The sequence below is a fragment of the Periophthalmus magnuspinnatus genome, chromosome 10 (assembly GCF_009829125.3).
Source record: "Periophthalmus magnuspinnatus isolate fPerMag1 chromosome 10, fPerMag1.2.pri, whole genome shotgun sequence".
Classification (NCBI taxonomy): Eukaryota; Metazoa; Chordata; class Actinopteri; order Gobiiformes; family Gobiidae; genus Periophthalmus; species Periophthalmus magnuspinnatus.
The window spans coordinates 22,864,908-22,887,120 of NC_047135.1; the positions used below are offsets into that span (position 1 = coordinate 22,864,908).

Below are 22,213 nucleotides of genomic sequence, written 5' to 3' on the forward strand. Positions count from 1 at the left end.
AAAACCTGATCCATGAAATAAAGATGACCCAGTACACCACTAAACCTCTATTACAATATCATATTCTTCTTGGTAATGCTACTTGAAAATTCCCTCTGAAACCATTATTGTTTCTGATTTGTGTAACAGGGATCATCTTACCAAGTGCACACACATTTGCTCAGGAAACGATTATATGGTCAAACCTAATCGCATAAAAGAAAACATGGATATATCCCACTAGATGAAATACAAATAATGATATAATTGCAATGAAAGAGACACAGGAAGAGGAGAATCTGTGAGACAGCAGAGTGGAAGCTGTGTGTAAATGATGTTTGTTGGTGCCAGGACCCCCAGAGTGCGCTGGAGGGAGCGGCACTGTGCACGTGAGGTATCATAGAGCGCACGTTTCAAGCTTGGGTTTATAATCTGCTGAGAACATGTGAGAGTGGAGCAAAAGAGCCAGGATGGAGGATTATGTGCAGTATGTCAGATGGACTGCTCTAACTCATAAGTGGTAGCAATTGAACCTGCACAAATCTGAGACAATATCAGGTATTTTGGTAGGTTCAATGGCTGGGTGAGTGGTAAATGTTCTCGCCTCACAGCAAGAAGGTTCTTGGGTTGATTCTCGAATCAGATTGGGCCATTCTCCATCAGTTTACCAGGTTTTAACATATATTTGCCTTGTTTACCAAGCTAGATAAAAATAGACTGACATATTTCTCTACAGATGGGGTATTATGCAGAATAGATTTGTTTTAGCTTTCTACTATGTTGTAGCATTGTTCCCTCATCAAAAACATGCCTGAACAGGTTTTAGATGTTCAATATTTGCATATACAGAAGCAGGATACAAAATTGTAAACAACAACTTGACAAACCTGATGCGTTGTGCAGTAGTTTCATCAGCAGGATGATTATGTTGTGCATAGCAGTCTGAATCGGGAATGACTTAGCATGGGGAGCAACTGAAGGGGGACTAAGTGTGCAAGTCCCAAACCACAGTTGTAGTCAGTGTACACCCGGCGTAAGACCTTGTAATGGCACATGATAGCGTTTAAGTGAAATAAATCATCAATATTGTTGTAACCACATCAGAAACATATCCAGAATCATGTTTTGTTTATTCAGCATATTAACTTCTCATTGGTCTCTTTGGTATGAGCCAAGGTGTGTTAAATAATTAAGCTCCATGAGTTTTTAAAGTCCATCACCTATGTCCTTTGTGTGCAACACCAGCTCAAAAGGTGAACTTCAATGCAATCCATGCATGTTGACCGAAGCATTTTTGTTGATCTTGAGCGGAAATTTGCTGATAACAATTCAATGAAATTGTTAATTAATTTGTGTGTTTGTTTTGGCTTAAAAGTTTCTGTGAATTGTTAATATATTCTATCTTCTATTCACCGCAATAATACATAAAAAAATCATATAGTTGAAATTGAATGTCAAAGAAAAATGTGTTAACTGATCTAAGCAAGCTTCATTGCACTTTTTACTGTTGTTTTTTAAACGTTCAGTTGTTCCACCTGAACATTGGTGAAGAATGACTCAGGATAATCACTGTCATCATTTCAGTAGTGGGGCATACCACAGACTATGTGGCTGCTGGTTGCAGCCACATAGTCTTGTTCTTATGTTGCAGTAAGAAGCACAGTACAATACTTCCACACATTTAAAACAAAATGAAATACCTTATACCAGATCAAATTCAAACATCTGCTTTAATATTCCCCCATTTACCACAGCTGTTGTTACCATGCCTACTACAACCTACAGAACATAAACTTGAATTGAATGAATTATAATTCATTTTACATGTGGACTAATAACACAACATGTGTGTGCACCTGACAAAGATTATTGTATAAATATATTGATGTTTGTTTTAACATAATATGTGCTGTAGAAATATGGCATGAGCATAGACTAAATGTACATAAATGGACATAGGTACCATGCTAGCAGCCGTATTCCAGATAGGTTGTGATCATGGGCGCATTTCTGGCTCTAATTTACTTTTCATTGAAAAACTGTGACCCACTCTCTCATTAACTGCTGTAGTGAGCCTCATCATTTTGGTCTTAAAATGTTCGTATTAACCCGCTCTACATGATCCTGGTATTTTTATTTTGCTATTTTGTCCATAAATCAACATATGAACATTAATAATAGACAAATCAGATGCTTCTTTCCTCGAGGTCACTCCTGTTAGCTTTAGCAACAGGTTTGATTGACATTGTTGCTAAGTGCCCGCTCCATGCTATACCTGCCATGTGGGTGGAAAGAGGCGTTATCTTCATCAGCCTCGCTCTGGATTGGCTCTTTGGTTGCTATGATACTCGTAGTAGGAATTCCATACTCTGCTCCAAAGTGGTCCATATAACTGCTAACCTTGATGAGCTTCATTTGACTGGAGCCGAACGCTATTAGTGACATCACACTCCCTTAGTCCACTTCTTTATACAGTCTATCGGGAAGAGTTGAGCGTACAACTCACTTCGTCACGGGGCAGTTTTGACTCTGTACTTTGACTCTGTACTTTTGTAACCTCGATAGAAATGTAAACACAGTCACAAAACGGTAATAGAAGTTTTTAATATAAGTTGCAGTTAAAAATGGTTAAAAAGCATCATCAAGATACATGTCCCATAAATATAGCTAAAAATATTTCCTTTATGAAGTAATCAATGTGTTTAAAACATTTACACGTACCTGTAAATAAGTTAGTTTTTTCATACAGTTCTCAGGCTCTTTTTCAGAACAGTTGACACAGCTCTCATTCAGAAACATAAATGATCACTCAATTCAACTTGTTTTTTCAATGCTACAGGTCTGTTCTCACATGGTAAAGGACATTGGCCCGAACACAGTACCTAAAATCACATAGAAAGGGGGGTTAAGGGGGCACTAGCCTCCCCTAGAATGGCCAATGCACCCCCACAGCTCCCTCAAAGATCCATTTTGATCCATTTTCATAGGATTCCTTTGCTAAAAAAAACTTTGCACCTCCATAGCTCATCCAACCAAAAATATCTGGCACCGCCCCTGCCTAAAATTTAAAAACAAAGGATTTCACACGATTCAAACACGGAGAAGGGCATCAGGAAAGAGTACAGATTGTGTGAATACAGAAACATCCTAAATACAGTATATGACCAGTGAGATGTAAATGTACAATTGTATGTAAAGAACACATGCATTACAAAATTTGTGTTGGTGTATTTGCTATTCCAACATCTTTCAATTTTAAACTAAGTCTGAACACAATATAATAATAATAATATATGTGTAAAGTGTGAACTCCATTGTCAGACTGCACTAAACCATTGAAAGTTGTGGTCACTGAGAGCAGGACTAAGGCTTCTGCACTGTCAAATGAATGAAAGACTTTGGCCATGTGTTTTTCTGTGTTCTAAGAGTTTGAATAGAAAAAAACTTGGTTTGGGGAGATGCACGATATGTATTGAAAGAAAAACTGAATTTTGCTGAGATTATATTTAGCATAGGAAAGCTTTTCTTTTCAATAGAGAAATGCATCAAATTCACAGGAAAAAAAACAGGAAGAGCTATGTGTGCGTACTACACAATATCACAAACATTTGTGTATATTCCAACAAAAACTGAAATTTAACTCTCTTTTTTTTGTATTAAACTGTTGAATTTTATAAACTGCAGATCTCAAGAAAACTAGTTATTTCAGGTTTTAAATAAAAAGTAAAATGTGGTAACTGTTTAAATATGCTCTCTTTTGCACAAGTTCCTGTTGACTTCTGCATTTACTCTAAAATAATCAGCTCTTTTTCACCATTGCGTAAAGGTCCTCTGTGGGCTGTGCTGTGCTTCCTGCTGCCTTGGACACTCTGATCTGGGAGTAGATTATCTCTGGGTCTTCTGCGTGTTGGGCCGGAGGACCAGGCTTGCTTGTTGTAGACTTAGAAAACACTACCTCTCCATAAAGGACAGTGTCTTCTTCTTTGCGTACCTCTTCGTGTGTCTCTGTCTGTAAAAGAAGCCAAACTGTCATGAGAATATTTTTGAGATAATGTAAGCAACTGTAGATCATATCTCACGTGAGCTTCCTTTGGGGCCCGACTTTTAGATATGTGACAGCTGAAAAAAATAAGACACATGCAAAAACAATTTAGTAAAGTGGAACTAAACATTAAATTAACTTTTTGCTACTTTCTTTCTTTATCTTATTTTATACAGGAGAGCGCAATGAGTCACTTGGGCTCTATTTTTCATGGATGCCCTGTTTAAAATACAACACAAACAAAACAAATATATAACAAGTACATAAGCCCATCTAAAATATTTTAAAAGGTGCAGGTGTGTGCATAAAAGTGTGTTACCAGATTATTAAATTGCAATTGTGTCATCAAAGTATCCAGTTTTGTTTTCCACACAGCTAAAAGCCTCTTCCCCTCTCAATTCTGGTGCAGCTAGTTCTTAGTCTTATACAGTCATGTGATCTGGTATTAAATGTTCCAAAATCAATGATTAACAAGAAGGTGAGTTATTCTGGCAGTTTTTGAAGATATGAAGATATTCCGAGATATGTATTTTAAAGGATAAGTTTTCGTCAAGCCAACACCAAGTGTATGGCTCTCTCTTAAATTGCAACTAATGGAATTAATAAATATTGTAAAATATAGTACCAACAGCTGGATGCAGGGGCTGCGTTTGAAATGTTGGTACCTGTTAGACCAGTTACACTGTTTCTTATACCATACTTCTTATACTAGAAGAACTCGCCAAATATAACATGAAAACAGTTTAATTTGCCCTCAGCCACCTAAAAAAGTATGCTACATTACAAATACCAATACAATGTCTCAAAAATACAAATAGAAGGATAAAAGCTTTTTGGTGCATGGCATGAGAGGTGAGCCTGCTAAAGTCTTGCCGACCAGGAGCAGTGTTTGCGTAAAATAAACAAAATGCTAAGGCTTATAGGCCTTAGTGTTTTGTTTATTTTAATAGTTTTTGTTTTTAAAAATTGCTTGTATCACAAATTTGTGAATGAATGGGCACTGCAGAGTTGGCCGTTTGAAACATCTGATGATGCAGTTCAGCTTAACTTTATCCTTCTGCCTCTGTCTGTGCAGCTAAACCTTGTTCTGTAGCTCTGTGTCCCTTTTCTTCTTCGCCATGGCCTCTCACAGGGCCCATGGTGCACTGTTTGGGAAGATTGATGCACGGTGTCTGTGAACAAGCTTGACCCAAACTTGAAGTAAAGAGAACTAAATCTAGTGCACACTGGGGCCACTTCACAGAGCACACGCACATGTATGAAAACCACCGTTTATGTTATGATGATTAACTATACAATATGGCCAGAGCCAGATTATTAGGCTATTTTTTTTTTTTTTTACAAATTTATTTCATGGATCAGGTTGCACTTGGAAAGGCAGCATATCTGAGCCAATATGTAACACCCATAGCCATTTACCATCTGTACTGAGGAAGTAGCTTAATTAAGCCACTCAAATTCACTCACCTAATAAAAACAGTGATGCAGATGAGTATCAGGAGAGCAATACCTCCTCCAAGAATGGGCTTCCATGGTAGCTCATCGAATTCAGGTGTATTGTGCAGGTTAATGCTTGAAGAGTTATGTTTTCCGATTTTATTCTGGGCTTGACAGAAGTATTCTCCTTGGGTTGTATGGTTGAAGATGAGGCTGTAGACTTGTCCTTCATAAACTCTTTGTGGACCCTGTGAGGTGACCCTGAACCAGCTGAAGCTCTGGACTGGAGGCCAGGCTCTGCTGGAGCAGGTCAGATTTACAGACTGTCCCACAGACAGTGACGTGTTTGTGCTGAGCCACACAGATGTGTTTTTAGGAGAATCTGAGGAGACACATGTGATAGATGTTAGTGGATGACTTGGGCTAGAACTATATTGTGTATATTGTTATTGTGATTTTCAATATCACTATAGGCATAAGCATTTTCCCTTTCCTTCATAATAAACTTTATTATGTGTAAATCATTATTCTACATTTTGATTTTTTTACATTTTGGCATTTCACCATAGCTAACAGCCATATTTCATTTACTTCAAGTTCACATTTTAAACCCTGCATGTGTGACTCGGAATCTTAGTAGGTAAAAGTCAAACTTTAAAAAAAGTTAAATATGGGGGAAATCCATTCTAACATATTTAAAAGTTTATAAAAGACCAACTTGCTGTCGTGATCCCTGTCAGTCCTGCCCTTTTTGTTCTTTCTCCCCTCCCTTCTATGTCTGAGCCTGGAACTGGGGCGGAGATCTTGGCTCCTCCCGTGCACACCTGGACCTAATCTGCAATCAGCTGCACCTGGGGAGCTCAGCACCAGATCATCCGCATATCTCTGTGGTACTCCCCGTTTGGCTCAGTTCATGTTTTTGCACTTTTTGACTTTGCTAAATTGGATATTTTTGCTCGTCACCAGATCCCACTCCCTGGACCTGCTCAGCTTTCCAGCCTCTGACCCTGCTCTTCTCTACTGTACCGCAATTCTGTAAATAAACACTGTTAAATCTTCCCCAAGTTCTGTCTTTTTGGTCTCTCCTGTCAGACGTTACGACACTTGCAGTACATGTCTCCTTTAAATATAACATACACTTAAAATAAAACCTTTTGATAATAATAATCCTTGTCTCAAACTTCTTGACACAAAACATCCTGTACAAACTAGACGTTATAGACTTTTCAGTGAGGCTGCACACTTACACTCCACACTCAGAGAGATTTTCATCTGTGCCGTCTTGCGTCCTTCCTTCACAGGATACACAGCAGAACAGCGCACCTCCAGTCCATGGTGCTTCTCAGATAATCTCATCTGAAGTTGCACTGAAGTGTTGAAGGTCCCATCAGAGTTTTGGACCATGTCTTGCGCTGAGGTTGAGAAGGTCCCATCAGAGCTTTGGAGCATGCTATGTGGAAGCTCTGGTCGAAAGCTCCATGTGAGTTCAGGAGGAGAGTGAGGGCAGGGAGAGGGAGCAGAGCAGGTTATAGTCACTGTCTCCTGCTCCCTCTGTGACCCTGAGACCTGCACTGACGGGATCCATGGAGACTCTACACAAAAGGTGGTTAGTGATGAGTTAATTTATATCAGAATGTTAAAGGAATTGTAGTTCTAACAGCAGTACTTTTTATTTCTATTTGAGTTATAGTTTTATGAATTAACAATATGCATAGCCAGGGGTATATTAAGTAAATTAGGAGTGCAAACTGAAAGATTGCATGTGATGTTTGTGGGGAGGTCGAACTTGATTTAGTATTACAATTGGAACTATGTAACTTAGCTGTCTATTAGCAAACACAGTACAGCTTTACTGAATACCACCGCATGGTTAGTTCACAAACTACTGCTGTTACTACTGCTAACCCTAACTCTATCTCTATGCACATCTCCCATTTTCACAAAGCTGACTCATGTAGCACCCACTAAACGGCCTCTGCATTTTCGCCTCTTTTTCTTTCCACATTTGGTCAAAAATGATAAGAGACGCCAATCTCAACTGCCTCAGGTTTGCCTCATTTTTAGTACAGATTTTACATTCAGCAAGTGAGGAAATGCTTCATAAATATAACCCTTACTTGAGTAACCTTTTTGGCAGTTACTTTGATAAGATTTGGAAGTTTTGCATGTTTTTGGCTCATAAGTTCTTGTTACACTGGACAGTAGTGTGTTATGGAGTTGACTGAGGAAAGACTTTAAATTAAGTTAGTGTAGAATGAAACAACATGAAGATGCCTCGTATACTGTATATTAGTATTGTGTTGATAGTTTTACAATATATGATTTTACACACCACTTTCTGTCTGGTTACATCTGTTACAACATGCAGTAGCTGGGACTTTTGGCTCCTTTGTGGGATCTGAATCTTTTGGATCCGTTCAAAACACTGACTCTTTTACCATTCATTTATATGACAGAAGGCTCAGATCTGTTTAAAATAGTTAAAACTGAGAGTGCGAGTGTTTTACCTTTTGAAATTATGAAAATCTAAATACAATGTTGCACTACAATAATAATTAAAATAAATAAGTTATGCCCAATCTGTTTTTGTTCACAAAGCTCTCTCTCTTGTGTTGCCTGCTCTGCTTCTGTGCTGATTATTGTGTTGGTTCAGCGTTAATCAGTATAAAAATGCATAAAAATTGAAAAGAAAAGGATTTGGTTCTTTTAAAAAATAAGATCCGGTTAAAACAAACCGTTCAAAAGAGCTGACTCACTCACAAACATCACATCACAAATTTTAAACTCCAAACAGTAATGAAGCAACAACCTCCTACTCCTTATTGGGTAATAATATTTTGAATGACTTAGATCTGACCAAGTGCTGTTAAAAAAGACTTAGACTTTGACTCACACACTCACACTTCTAGTTGAAAGCGCCACACCCTCAAATTGTGTTCATCAGCTACTTTGCCAACTTCTGCTAACACACTACAAACATTTTTAACCTATAATTGCCATAAATAGAAACCATCATTCACATTTTGAAGTGGTAAACTAGCCCCTTATTTAAAAAAAATAAAGATACACCACCACCAAAACAGATTCTTGGACTTGTAACATTTAAGCTATTAATTGATTTATCGTTTGCAACTCAATTTATGCAATATGCTTGCTGGAGCCTAAACCCAGTTTTGTAATTTTTGTAATATTTTCATTATTGAGGTAAGTATTACTATTTTGTTTTGATTTAATATTTATTTAAAGGACATGATTTGGGGTTATTTCGGTATTTTTTTATGGTTAACATGATTATTTTGTGATTATTTGCTTACTAAATAATCTGATTTATTTACATTTTCCCTTTAATGAATTACTACAAATGTTAATCATAAGTTTTACTTCAGAAAAGTTTATTTTTTTGTATTTTGTGGTCTATGGCCTCTTTAAGACCTGTGCAGGTTTACCATGAGTAAGTGGAATGGAGCCAGACTTTTTTTTTTTTTGACCTGCTGTTGCCTTGTAAATTCCTTTTTTGTTGGTATTTCTATATCTTCAACAATGTGAACACTCAGTAAAGAGCTTTTAACAACATTTAGATCGTTCACAAATACTTGAACCTTACAATGTTACTTGTGCTTTTTAGACTTTGTTATTACCATATTTGACAAGCAAATGATTGCAAAAACGTATGAAAAAAGTATGTCTCACCTTGAACATTTATCTGAAGTTTTTCACAAAGTGCAGTTGCCTTAAAGTCGTGGTTTTCTATTCTGAGAAAATACTCATCAGAATGATTTGTGTTTATATCAAAGAACTGAATGGTGCAGTTTTTCTGTTGCAGGTTCCCAGTCAGTTTTATAGGAGATGTTGGGCTGGGCATAGCACTGTTAAAAAATGTAGGATCTTCAGGTCTACCTAAGTTGGGATATTTCTTACTCCAAATGGCAGTAACACGTTTGGTCAGGTCTATTTTATCTTTATGTTGGTTGGGAATACTGAATGTGCAGGGGATCCACAAACAAGATCCACTCAGAGCCGTCAGGTTTGGTACAGAGATGATCAGATCACGAGAAAATCCACATCCTAAAGCACCTGAAACATACATTTATAAAAATCTAAATATTACACTATGCTTGATATGCTTTCAACTATAATTAGCATCCAAACAATTAGATAATAACATTAGTAAAACTCACCTGAACACAACAGAAGGATGAGAAAAATGTGTGTCTCCATTTTCACAAACTTTGCTGCCATTAGTAGATTTTTTTTTCAATTTCAGTAAAAAAAAAAAAAAACAGACTTCAGGTTTGGTGTTATCCTTGCTAAGTTCTGGTGTAGACGTAGTTTGGTCCTGTGTCGGTCGTGGTTAATGCTTATGGTCTACTCTGGGTTTGGATATGGGCTTTTGATGCAGCGTAAATGCGGTCAATACTTCTGCAGTGCTTACTTCCTCTTACGACATAGCATCAGTTTCCTTCTTTTACACCATGCTTTTGTGTTCTTTATGCTTGCATATGCATACTTATTAGTTGGGAGGGCTTCGGGAAAAATTCACAATTGTCCTCATGTCATTCGTCTGGTTCATGTTCACATTACAGTTCTGTCAAATGAACTGAGCTGACTGAGTATCTCCACTCGCTAGGAGAGGGTAGTGCATTCTGTAGGGAGCAGTGTAGCAGTGTGTTGGATAGAATGAAGATATTATGGCAGATTTTTTACGAAAATTTAGTGAAATCTTCAGTTTGGTGCAGCAACTTCGGAATTGAATGCATTTACTCTCTCCTTTGTATTCAGTCAATGAGCAGGTCCATCACATTTAAAGGTAGGCTGTTTTTTAAAATGTCCCACAGATGAGCACAATTTTACCAGTTATTTTTGGCGTTAACATCTCAACAAATGAAGCATACTGAGCCAAAAGGGCACCAGAGTTTACTTCAGTCCAACTGTCCAACACACCCTTTGTTGCTACCACACAAATTATTACCATTTTATAAAACTATATCAGCCAAATGGAAATGTTAAAATTGTACAAATATTTTTTAAAAATTAGTTCAGAATAAGTTTGCCACATTACACACTGGCCTGACCTCATCACACAACCTATGGCCATAATAAAAATAATCTCATTCTGGTTATTAACTTCCTTGAGGTGCAATGGATGAAGAGGTGAGCTATTTTCATGGCTTTTGGATGGAAGGCCAATCTCTTCTTGATTTCAAAAACAGTGGTTAGATGACTGAAACTTTTTCTAACCTGCATTTCAAATATGAGAATGTCACTTTTATAGTCAAGAAAACCTGATGTAATTGCCAGTCTTCACCCTCTATGACTCTGAACGATGAGTTTACAATCTAATTTTTTTTTTTTTTTTTTTTTTTTAGGTGGGGACAGCAGAGGAGAATGCTAGTACTAGTAAGTTGCCAGTGAGAAAAGAAAATGGGGGGAAAACATAAAAAAACAAAGGGGGAGAGAAGAAAAACTCTATAATACCAGTGAAGAAGAAGAAGAACAAGAAGAAGACTTTTAACAATACATTTATTTATTTATTTATTTTTATTTTTATTTTTTTCACTTGTCAGTTAAAAGAAAATGTTAAAGCTAAACAACACAATCACGCATCCATGTTCCAGCCCCTCTTACAGGTGCAGTCCTAACTGCCCCTCCCTCACTGAACACAAGGCCCTCCTCACTGTTCACACTGCCTCAAAGACCTTCTCCTGCCCCATCAGTGTGCTGTACGTGAACTCCACTTTGACCCCCGGGTCTGTGAGCCCAGGCCAGCTATGTGGTTCCTCCGGGTGAGCCACACGCTCATCTTAGCCTGACCCAGGATAAAGTTTATTAAAACAACAGTTCTGCGTTTGGCTAAGGAAAACTTGGGTCCAAACACAAAGAGCTCCCGGGTTAGTGTCCCAGAGTCTGCAACCAGTGAGGGAAAGGGCCCTAGCTGGACAGGTGGAGATTCTCCATAGAGCCCCAGCACCTCTCTGAAGTGCACAGGGAGTCTGCGCTGCACCTCCCTTCTCAAGTCCACCAGTTTTGTGAGCCCTCCTGCCACAAATGCCTCTCATGTGGCAACAGGCTGCTCCCCACCATAGGGTTAAAAAAAGTGGCTTCTGCCCCACGCTCCCACATAGCTCCTCTATGGAGCACTCCAGCACCAAGTTCCAGGCCTTCAGCACAGAGTGGTAAAACTCTGAAGTCCACGACAAGTCCGCTGCCTTCAGGTCCAAAAGGAACAGGTGCTTATCATAGCCCAGTCCTCCCAGTCGGTGCTGCCGTCTCTGTCCACAGTCGTTGGGGGCCATAGAGAAAACATTTGGCTGTCCTCAGGCGGAGTGCCGCCAGTCTACTGGAGATGTCCACTAGCCCCTGCCCTCCCTCCTCCACAGATAGGTACAGCACCGTAGCCCTCAGCCAAATGATAGCTACCCCAGGAAAAGTCCACAAGCCTCTTCTTAATATCTGCCACCACAGTCTGGAGGCTGCAAGAGGTGCCACAGACAGGAAGCAGCCAGAGTGTTAGCCATCAGAGTTCTCCCCCTGTAAGACAGCTGGGACTGGACCCAGGCCCATCGAGACAATCGGGCACTCACCTTTTCCACAAGACCATCCCAGTTCTTTGTCTGAAACTACTGGCTCCCCAGAAACACACCCAGACACTTCAACCCCTCAGCCCTCCACTGCAGCCCCCCGGGAAGGACGGGCCTTGGTTGGCTCTCCCATTGTCCCAGGAGGTAGCCTTCAGACTTTGGCCAGTTTACATGTGCCGATGAAGCGCGATCATAGAGGGACAGACTTTGCTGCACTGTCCACACATCCTCCCACCCAGAGATGACCACAGTGATGTTGTCTGGATAGGCTGATAGGCAGAGGGGCTGTGAGGCCTGCTCCAGTCTGAGGCCCCTCAGTCCTCTGCCAAGCTTCTAGAGCAGTGGCTCTATGGCCAGAACATAGAGCATTCCCGACACAGAACAACCCTGTCTGGTGCCGCTCCTCACCTCCACCAGCCGACTGAGTCTTCCCCTCACTCTTAACAGCACAGTGGCTCCTTTATATAGAGTCTTTATCCAGCTAATGAACTTTCTGGGAAAGCCAAATGCACTGAATGAATAGGTAGTTGTGATCTACCCGATCGAATGCCTTCTACTGGTTGATTGACAGGAGACCAACATTCAAGTCCTCTGTTTTTCCAATGTCTATGATGTCATGGATGAGAAAAACATTGTCCATAAAAGTCCATCCGGGGATGCAGTATGTTTGTGTAGGTGAGATGATACTGTCCAGGCACTCCTTTAGTCTGTTGGAGAACACTTTGGCAATTATTTTATTATTATTTTTCAGCAGAGTCAGGTCACCCTTCTAAGGCAACAGGGCCAGGAACGCTCTGAAGGAAGCCCATTGATCCCAGGGGCTCAGCCACAACTGAGCTGCTGAACTGTGTTCATCTCTTCCTGAGTAACCGGAGAGGCCAGAGCTGCTGCCTCAGACTCATCCAGCTTAGGTAACCTCTCCACCATCTGCCCCTGACTCCTCTCATCACATTCACTCGCCCCAAACAGCTTAGTATAGAAGGTAATTGGCTCCTGCCATATCGGTGATAGGTCAAAAGTGACCTCCCCATTAGCCAATTTGAGGTCCATAAAATGATTTCATTCTAAATTTAAAAAGTAGAGTGTAGGTGCGTCGATCTCATATAGTGCAATAACCTTCACCTTAACTAGTGCCCCCTTTGCCCTCTCACCTTAGACCTTAGAGCACGTCCTGTTTGCCCACGTGTCTCTGCTCCTTGTTCCCCTGATCAGCCCCTCGTCTATGAGGGCTACATGACATGTACTGTTGGACAAACAGTTCGATTTGGGTCTTCCCCACCTCCCACCACTTAAGCATTTTCTCAAATTCTGCCTTCCTACACCTTCACTGCTGCCAGAACTCCCCAAAGGCCTGGACAAACCTCCTGTCCTGCAAAGGTCTTACATTCAGGCAGCCTGGCAGCCTGGAGCACATGCTGGTAGTGCGCATTCCATTGTGGCTAGATGGTGATCTGAAAATCCAATAGGTATTATTTGGGCTCCTTTGAGATGAGTCTTGTGTGATTGGTTGATATAAATCCTGTCCATATGGGCTGCACTCACACTGCCCCTACTGACACGGACCCTTGTGTACTGGCGCGCTATAGGCTGTGTCTCAATTCGCCAAATGCACCCTTCAAGGGTCCTTACGAAGTACTCTTCAAAAGTGTAGTTTCAAGGTTCCGGTCGAGAATCTGCCCTCCTCAGTGTAGCCGCCATCTTGCTGAAGTGGGACAGGCCCACACCATGGACCACACTTCCACCGCTGTCTTTGAGCATACGATACGCACATTACGTACGTTATTTTTAATGATTTATTATTTAATAGAAAAAAAGTCAAGATGTCGTCGTCACAGCCATTTCTTTCTGTTTAGATTGAATATCAATAGGCAAATATAACGTTCGAGGTGATTTTTTTACTCAATTGTAGCTACTTCATAACTTAAACAAAATAAACCTTGTGAAAACGTAATAACAGAGACAGAGGTAACAATATAATTTCTACATTCATAGTCTATAAACCAGAGAACACTGATTAGTTGTACATATAGTGGGATATTGCAGTTTAATGGTTCGGTATTTTGTCCAGTGGCTACACCACTTTAATAACAGTAGAGGGCTCTGTTTCCCTTCTATGCCGTGCCAGTTCTTTTCATCTGATTATTATAAGGTATTTTCTAGCAGTGCAGCGCTACATCAAGCTAGTATCTTGATTTACTAACACGAAGGTAAATGACACGTGCCCACCAGTGGGTGCAGACGTATGGAATGTACCGGAACACATGAAGATTTTGTGCACGTCTCAGGACTCTCTTCTGTCCTTTCCTGAGAGTCCGTTGCTTCATTGTTCACATTACCTGTGTGCAACTCATTAAACCCTTCTGACTTTACGTTTCAGGTTCTTGGTCTTTGACGCTTACAATAGAAACAAACATTCTTACATTATTCTTATTGCAGTAATAATTTTTAATGATAAAAATGTCTTCTTATTGTGTAGCAATAACTGAACATTCCTTTATTCCATGTAACTCCTTTTTAATCATCAAACACACTGTACAGATCTTTATTCAGATTTAACAGTTTCATGTTGCTCTGTTGTAGATGAGGTAAACCAGTACGAACATTTGAACGTATATTGCGCAACGGACTCCATTTTCTTCTCTTTTTTGCGTAGGCGCGGTGCATGATGGGATATAGAAGTGCAACTCACAGGTGAGTTATGTGCATAGATGTTTATGAACACAAAGTGTGTTTCCCTAATTGTCCCCTGCACCACCTGCAGCCTGCCTCCCTCCAAGTGAGTGGCATTACCCAGACTCACCCGCTCAGACACTGGTACTGCTACTCCAGCACTCACATTAGACCCATGGCTCATGAATATCGGCCCTGACCAAACCCTGCTCCTGTCTGTTTTATTGTCCCCAGTGCTGTGTGTTTCCTGTAGGAATAAGACATCAATACATTTAACTTTAACCATCTCAACCATCGCTGCTTGCTTCTCTCTATCCCTGCCCCCATTAATATTCAAAGATTCTATTCTGAGGCTCTCCATAAGAAAATAGAAAGGAAAAGAAAACACTAAATAAACAGCTGAGAAAGAGACACTAATGTGCATCACGCATTATTTCTGTTTACTGGTCCCTGCTCATTTCTTACCCTTAGTGATTCTTCCTAAGAGTTTTGCCAGTCTATACCGTTTCTTTTGACTTAACTGATTGGTGCCAACCTGCCTTTTTAATTTCCTGACTGATTTAATAAAGCCATCAACATCAGGGAAGAAGTTTTGCACATTAACTGCCTTGTTACCATAAGTGAGGTGAAAATGTTTAGGGGCCGACCATTCGGCCTGATCATTTTTTGAACCATTAATATTAAATGCAAATTAACGATTTAATTATTTTTTTTATTGCAAATGGCTTTCACCTTTTACAAAATTAATGTAAAAAACAGTAAACATTTAAAGTGTGGTTTTGATAATCACAATAAAATACGTTTACTGAGATTTTAGAATTTATTCACTTCAGAAGGCGAACAAATAACCTGCACTAAGAGTGAAACTGAGATCTGGACTGTAGTAAATAAACCAGGTCTGGCTCAAGGACAGTGGTATTGATGCGCAAAATGTCACACAGGTGAGAGTCAGACTGGTCCTCGCACCAAGGATGTCTTCTCACACAAATATGTCGAAACAAACAAACTCAGCATTTTCTTAGCAAAAGTTCAAATTTCTTTAAACCTGTCTTTATCCAGTTGTCGATAAAAGTCAGCGAGTTTGAACACGTGTATTAGTGGTCAACAGTGCAGACGGGCCACACATAATTATTTTTATTCCAGAGGTTGCGGGCCAATGGAAATTTGTACAAGGGCTGCAATTGGCCCCCAGGCCGGACTTTGGGTATGCCTGGCTTAAGTGCACCGCTTGGATCATTCAAATACATGAAACACTGGCATCTAAGTGACTGTACATGCTGCAGTCGGGCATCTTTAAAGCCCAGATGCACTTTCTTTAAACCACTTGCTACCTTGCCATAATGCACCAGACAGGGCATCATCCTCGCAAAAAGAAACCATCTCGCACTGAGCAGTCCGCTGGTCGCTATCTCGAGTCTGCTTGGACTCAATGAGAGCTTTCATTTTACTGAGCTCTGAAGTAAGGCTATCCACCTTCAAGGATAATCCCGCTGAGCGATCCCCTTTGCTATGCTTACGCAGAACAGGGGAAGCGCCAACAGCAGAGCACTTTCTCGTCACCTTCCCGCTTGCAGGCAACTGGGTGTCCTGTATTTCAGAAGGCGTCGAGGTCCCAGCTCCTCCAAACACGGCTAGGCGGTCAGCACACAGGGATCTGGGCATAATGCTGCAATCCATGCAAGCATTGTCTGTCAAACCTTCCCTAAGGTGGTTCATACCTAAACATAAGGGGCATAGATCATGTCCATCTTCAGGTTGAAGCGTGGTCATGCAACCTCTACAGCACATGGACTCCATCAAACCGACAGTAGATCAGGTCAAGCAGAAAACACCACTCTTGATCCATCAAACTGGGATAAAAAAATACCACATCAAGCTGAAAACGCCACTGGTGGTAGGCTACAATTTAAATATATTAAACTCAAACCATGGCTAGTGTTCATAAAATTAGAACATGCGCCTGAAGGCACGAAAAAACAAGCTAAAGAACCGAACACGGTTCTAAAATAACAATGATAGTTTAGCCGAATGCGGCAACAATCAACACAAAGTCAAGCTGAACCGAAAACGGCAGCAAATACAAACCAGCTCCACCGAACCCGGTATTGCTTCCAACAAAAAATGTAGGAACTACTTACCATAGACTATCTTTGTGAAAGACGGGCACCTCACAGGTGTCAGGGAACCACCCGCTCCAGGTGAGGCATTCCGCCAAGCCCCGTGCAGCTCACGCATCCTCTGAGGGGAGAGTCGCACTCGCTACCTCGACTGTGATATACTCCAATCACAGGTCACAGGACTCTGAGCAATAATCTGCCACCAAAGAAAGTGGGAAAACAATTGTGGTACAAAGCACTATCCGCGAGTAGCCACAACACACTCGACCTAAGTGCGAGAAGAAAAAAGGGACTGTGCTTTAATTCTCGACCTGCGCATGCGCAAGAGTGATCATTGCTTGAAGCACCACCTCGGCGGTCAGAAGGGACGAAATAGAATTGTTTCCCTGACATGTCATTCTCTCTTATTCTCTGTTCAAATGCAGAAGGGTCTGGAACCATAAATCTCATCAAACAATCATCCTGATATGGTACGGACCAGTTACAGCAGCTTATTAGTAGCACATGTCTCTTAAATGCAGTTATTGTGTCATTCCCAATTTTGTCAAATGTATTTCTTTAGATGACATATGATAATGATAATATACTACTTGTGTTTCAGCTTGGTTAAGGAAAGAGTTACCAAGTGTCAAAAGGTAATTTCTTTTTTATTGATTTTGTCAGATTCTGTGATGAAGCCATTATTTTGATATAGACTGTATGTAGAATTATCCTAAAGGCTCATTTATACTAAATTTTTGCACATAAACTGTTTTCTAAAAAAAACACCAGAGGGCACTAAAAGTCAGAGAGTTGACTGAATTTCAAATATTGAGGCTGAAAAATACCATCTTAAATCTGCTCTTTTGTCAGCAGAAGATAGACTACAAATTAAATTAAATTCACTGTGTTCCAACTCTTTTGTTTTTAATGGCAGACTCCTGTAGTGGTATCTGGGCACACTCAGCTCACAACAGTTTTTTGATCATAAAAAAGTTTTTATGTTTGTATGTTTGTTTTTTGTTTTATGTTTTTTTTTGTTTTTTTGTTTTTTTAAGTTGAGCTTCAACTGTTGAGCTGCGTTCACTACTGCCCCTAGTGGTTAGCACATGTACAGCTCCATTACTACACAACCAAAAGCTCTGAGGAGACACAACAGGGCAGTGGACAGACAGATGCCTCATGCAGCAGTAGCTCAGTTGGTAAAGTACTTGTCCTTTGATTCGAAGGTTGACAGTTGGAAGAGGCCTGAAGAGGTTTTATTTGTCATCTATGCATGTGCGAGTAATTTAGCAATCTCTCCTGGCCCCTATTTGCACCCTCCTTATGGTTAGCAGTACAAGCTATGCTCCCACACGGCAATTTTCCATAAATATACCAACCCAATATGTAGTAGTTTAATTGTCAGAATGCATGATGATTGTAATGTGAAAGCGTTCTGAAGGGGGAGTGACTTAGAGCGGAGAACAAAGGGAGTGGGGAGTCAGAGCGTCAAAACAAAACTGTAACATATTAAACATGCTAATACCTGGTTTTCTGCAAATGAAGCATTTTCAACGCAATAAAATATAACTCGGTGATCTAAATATGTCATGTTTTAACAGTTAATGCCCCACAGAAGCAATACCCCCTATTTAAATCTAGAGTAGTGTTATGCGTTTTTGTCAAGACGGCTGCAGTATTAAATCAAAATGTCAAAAAAGAGTAAATCATTTCTGATGTTCATAGATACTCTTTACTCCGAAGTCTTCAGTCGTTACATTTCAATTTTTACTGATGTTATAAATTTAGACGTTCAAGACACCAAGTAATTTAACCAAGTAATCATTCACTTATTGTAGTTAATTGCTGAAATAATCGTTAGTTGCAGCTCTACTTTACTGCCCTTTAGAGGTCTGCTGTTTCTGTTTGAAGGTGCGAAGTAGTGGATACATTGTATTTCAAAATAAAATGTATTCTTCTTTTCTTGCTTCTTTTTGATGTTTTTTATTATTCACACACTGTATCTTGCTATGTCAAATTCTTGATGCCGGGACTTTTTCCGGAAACTGCATCTTTGTCGTGGCTGACGTCCTTTCAGAGTGCCCTTTTTCATTTAATGACTAGACCATCCCATGCTGATTACTTCTATGATAAAACCACTTGAATTTGATGGGAGCTAAAAGTGTGTCATGCAAAGTTATGTGTGGAGGCGTGGTGCATCTGGATATACATTACGTCAAATCCTGTTCAACAAAGCTTTCTTTGTCACGTGGCGTACAGTGAGTCAGGTTTTATGGACAATCACATATGAGGCCATGATATGTTTATAGATACGAGGGGGACTCAACACAAAAGCTCCATATTTCTACTGTCATATGCTGTGCACCGAGATTAACACATCACATTATCATCATTGTGCATGACTGGATTTTCTTTATGCAAACTTTAAGTAGATCATGCATTATCGCAACATATTGCTAACTTAATATAATGCATTGATATTGTGGCTATGGAGCTCAACAGTGACGGCCGCCCCCTGGTTCCAGAAGTAAATATTCCATTCATTGTTCCCATACACTTTCTAAAAGGTGATTTTTAGATTAGTTCAGTTGATAGTTCAGTATCTTTGTCTTTTATCCTGTGGGCTTGTTTAAAATGTGAACTTTGAAAAGAATCATATTATTAAAACAAGTCACATATCTAATCACAATCATAATGCTTGTCACAAAGGAAAAAAAAATTGTTAAGCCCTGGTAAGTGTTGATAGACAGGACAGCGAAGAACAAAAATGACAAAGACAACAAGAACAAAAATCCTCTCAAAATCACAGTCAGGATGGATTTTTTAGTTATCTGCAGTGTATGATCCCACAGATGCACAGTTTTGCCACGTATTTTGGGCATTAACATCTCAACAAATGAAGTGTATTGAGCCATAAGGACACCAGAGCTCATTTCAGTTCAACTGTGAACACACCCTTTGTTCACGCCACACAAGTTATTACCACTATAGAAAACTATATCAGCAAATTGCAATTGAGGGATTACACCCAATCTCATCCTATTGTTAGAGACAGATAAAAGCATTTGAGAAAAAAATGTGCCAGTCTGGTTTCTTTGCTGTTGCTTGTAAATATATACTGGAACTTGTTTTGTTTTTTTGTTGTTTTTTTTTTTACCTCAAATGCTTTTGTCTGTCCTGTGTCATATGGCACAAGTGTGACAGTGAGACTGAGCAGGAGACAGGACCGGGCAACCAGGCAGCGGCGTGATGCTGAGACCAGAACGAGGATGTGAGCGAAGCCAAATGTGACCCCAGGTGAGCACCAGGAAGCAGAGTCAGGAGTGATGGCGGCGGCAGTCTGCCCGGGAGAAGCCGAGGAGAGAGACCAGGAGAGGCCATGGAGTTGGAAGAGCAGAGGACAGGAAGGCTCCAGCACACTAAGCCAGCTCCCAGTCGGCCCGGACCGGAGCAGCACAGACAAGGAGGGACCAACATTGTAGAAAAGGATTTTATATTTTGGTTCAGATTCCCATTTTGTTTACTTTTATTTTACAATTTTAACCAACTAATAACTTTATTATTGGCTTTTATTCAGGTTTTAATCTGGTCCTTATAATGATAAATTTTAAATTAATCCTTTTTATTGCTTGTACCATCAAAGCTCTCATACCAGTTTTATTTTACAGCAGCTTCTTATTTGATTCAGCTACTCCATACCCAAATTTATAATTCACAACCTGATTCCTCACACTTTTCCATCCATATTATTAAAAGTGTACCTGTCCACATGAACAAGTCTGAGTCGCAGTTACAGAACTTCATTAGAGGATTTACTAAGGTTCTTATTTCTTAATTTCTTATTGTATTTATTTGCAAAGGGATAGCACATATTAATGAACATTTAAAAAATGTAAATATGTAAAGACTAGAGTCAACGTGGTTAAGTTCCATCTTCAATCCCTCGACAGGTTGATGTTAGTCTACAGGAGAGGGAAGAGAACAGCAACAGTAACACAAAAACAAATGTAAGACACCAGCACACTATGCACAAATTGCACTCACTATGCACACAACACACTATCTGTACAGGCAAGTATAGAACAGTTCATTTGAAGTTAGTTAAAAGTTAAACCAACAACCCCTCAATATAAAAATGTCATTTTGTTACACATGGTGACATATGTGGCCCTCAAACAAACAACTACTGTTTTAAAGCTTCTGAAATGCTGCCAGTGTTGAGAGCTCTCGTGTGTGAGCAGCAGTGTGTTCCACATCTGACCTGCTCGATAAGCAAAAGAGAGTTGTTCAAAAGCATCTCTAGAACCTGCTCTTGTTGTCTGGTTTGAATTTTTGAAGTTTTTCTGTCTTTTTAAATAACTCAGAGTTCACGATCTTCTATCATATATCATATATATATATATATATATATATATATATATATATTTATTTATTTATGTATTTATTTATTTATTTATTTATTTATTTATTTATTTATTTATTTATTTATTTATTTAATGCAAGACAGACATACCAAGACATAACTTGACTCAACAGCTATTTACAATTGTATGTGTGTGGTGTGTGTTTTTGATATTTGTATGGTTTTAGAGGGGGTAAGGTGGGGACAGCAGAGGAAAATGCTACTACTAGTCATTTGTAAATCAGAAAAGAAGATATATGGAAAATAAATGGAGAAAAAATGAAAAACAATATGATACCATGAATTAATACATTTAAGTTGTAATAATAATAACAATAATAATAATAATAATACGTTGTTGACCTTTGTCTAAATGTATTTATTTTTCACTCAGTGCAGTACGGAAGTTGCTCTTTATACTTTCTTTCTACCCTTTTTTAGATGAAGCTCCCTTCCTTCCTCCCACCCTTCACCCACTGTGGCTCTGAAACAACTACCGAGAACTGCAGAAGTGAAAATGAGATGACTTACTAATGATTCTATCATTTTAAATAACTCAGAGTGTATGATCTTCTGCCTTCCCTCAAAATAAACAGGCATTGTTTTTTTGTTTGTTTGGTTGGTTGTTTATTTATAGTAAAATAAGTGAAAGAAAGAGAAGGAAGGAGAAGCAGAATAAGCAGAAGCCCTTTAAGAGGAAGCTAAGATATAATAAATGACCATTTATGGTCAGGAAAACCTGATGAGTTACCAGTCTTCACCCTCTGTGAAGGTTTTCTGCCTGTGTGAAGATGGAAACGCATGTTTCTCTTGTTTTACTGTTGTGTTCTGGTGAGTTTGTCTTTTTTTAAATCTTTTTTTTTATTATTTGATTTTATTTGTGGTTGAAACAGGACACAAAGATTATGTTATATTATTCTCAACTTGTTACAACTTGTTACCATCAGGAAGAAGGCTCCGCGTCACCATGCAAACCAAACATGTATCTCTGATACATCATCCAATA

The 22,213-nt window shown here is 39.5% G+C and overlaps 1 protein-coding gene across 1 annotated transcript; it reads right to left on the reverse strand.

Annotated features, from left to right (window-relative positions):
• Positions 1-2,563: 2,563 nt before the first annotated feature.
• On the reverse strand, positions 2,564-9,825 carry LOC117377331 (B-cell receptor CD22-like). Its single transcript, XM_033973710.2, has 6 exons — positions 9,637-9,825; positions 9,149-9,532; positions 6,706-7,050; positions 5,489-5,840; positions 4,059-4,098; positions 2,564-3,988 (listed from the first exon to the last, which is right to left on the reverse strand). Exons 1-6 carry the CDS (start codon positions 9,695-9,697, stop codon positions 3,779-3,781), a joined length of 1,392 nt encoding a protein of 463 aa, XP_033829601.2. The 5' UTR covers positions 9,698-9,825; the 3' UTR covers positions 2,564-3,778.
• Positions 9,826-22,213: the final 12,388 nt, after the last annotated feature.

Bases quoted from the DNA above. Each gene is read 5' to 3' on its own strand.
- LOC117377331 (XM_033973710.2), bottom strand. From the start codon at position 9,697: ATGGCAGCAAAGTTTGTGAAAATGGAGACACACATTTTTCTCATCCTT. The intron at 9,533-9,636 runs GTGAGTTTTACT...TGTATGTTTCAG, and splicing joins CATCCTTCTGTTGTGTTCAG to GTGCTTTAGGATGTGGATTT. The intron at 7,051-9,148 runs GTGAGACATACT...CCTTTTGTGTAG, and splicing joins ACTTCAGATAAATGTTCAAG to AGTCTCCATGGATCCCGTCA.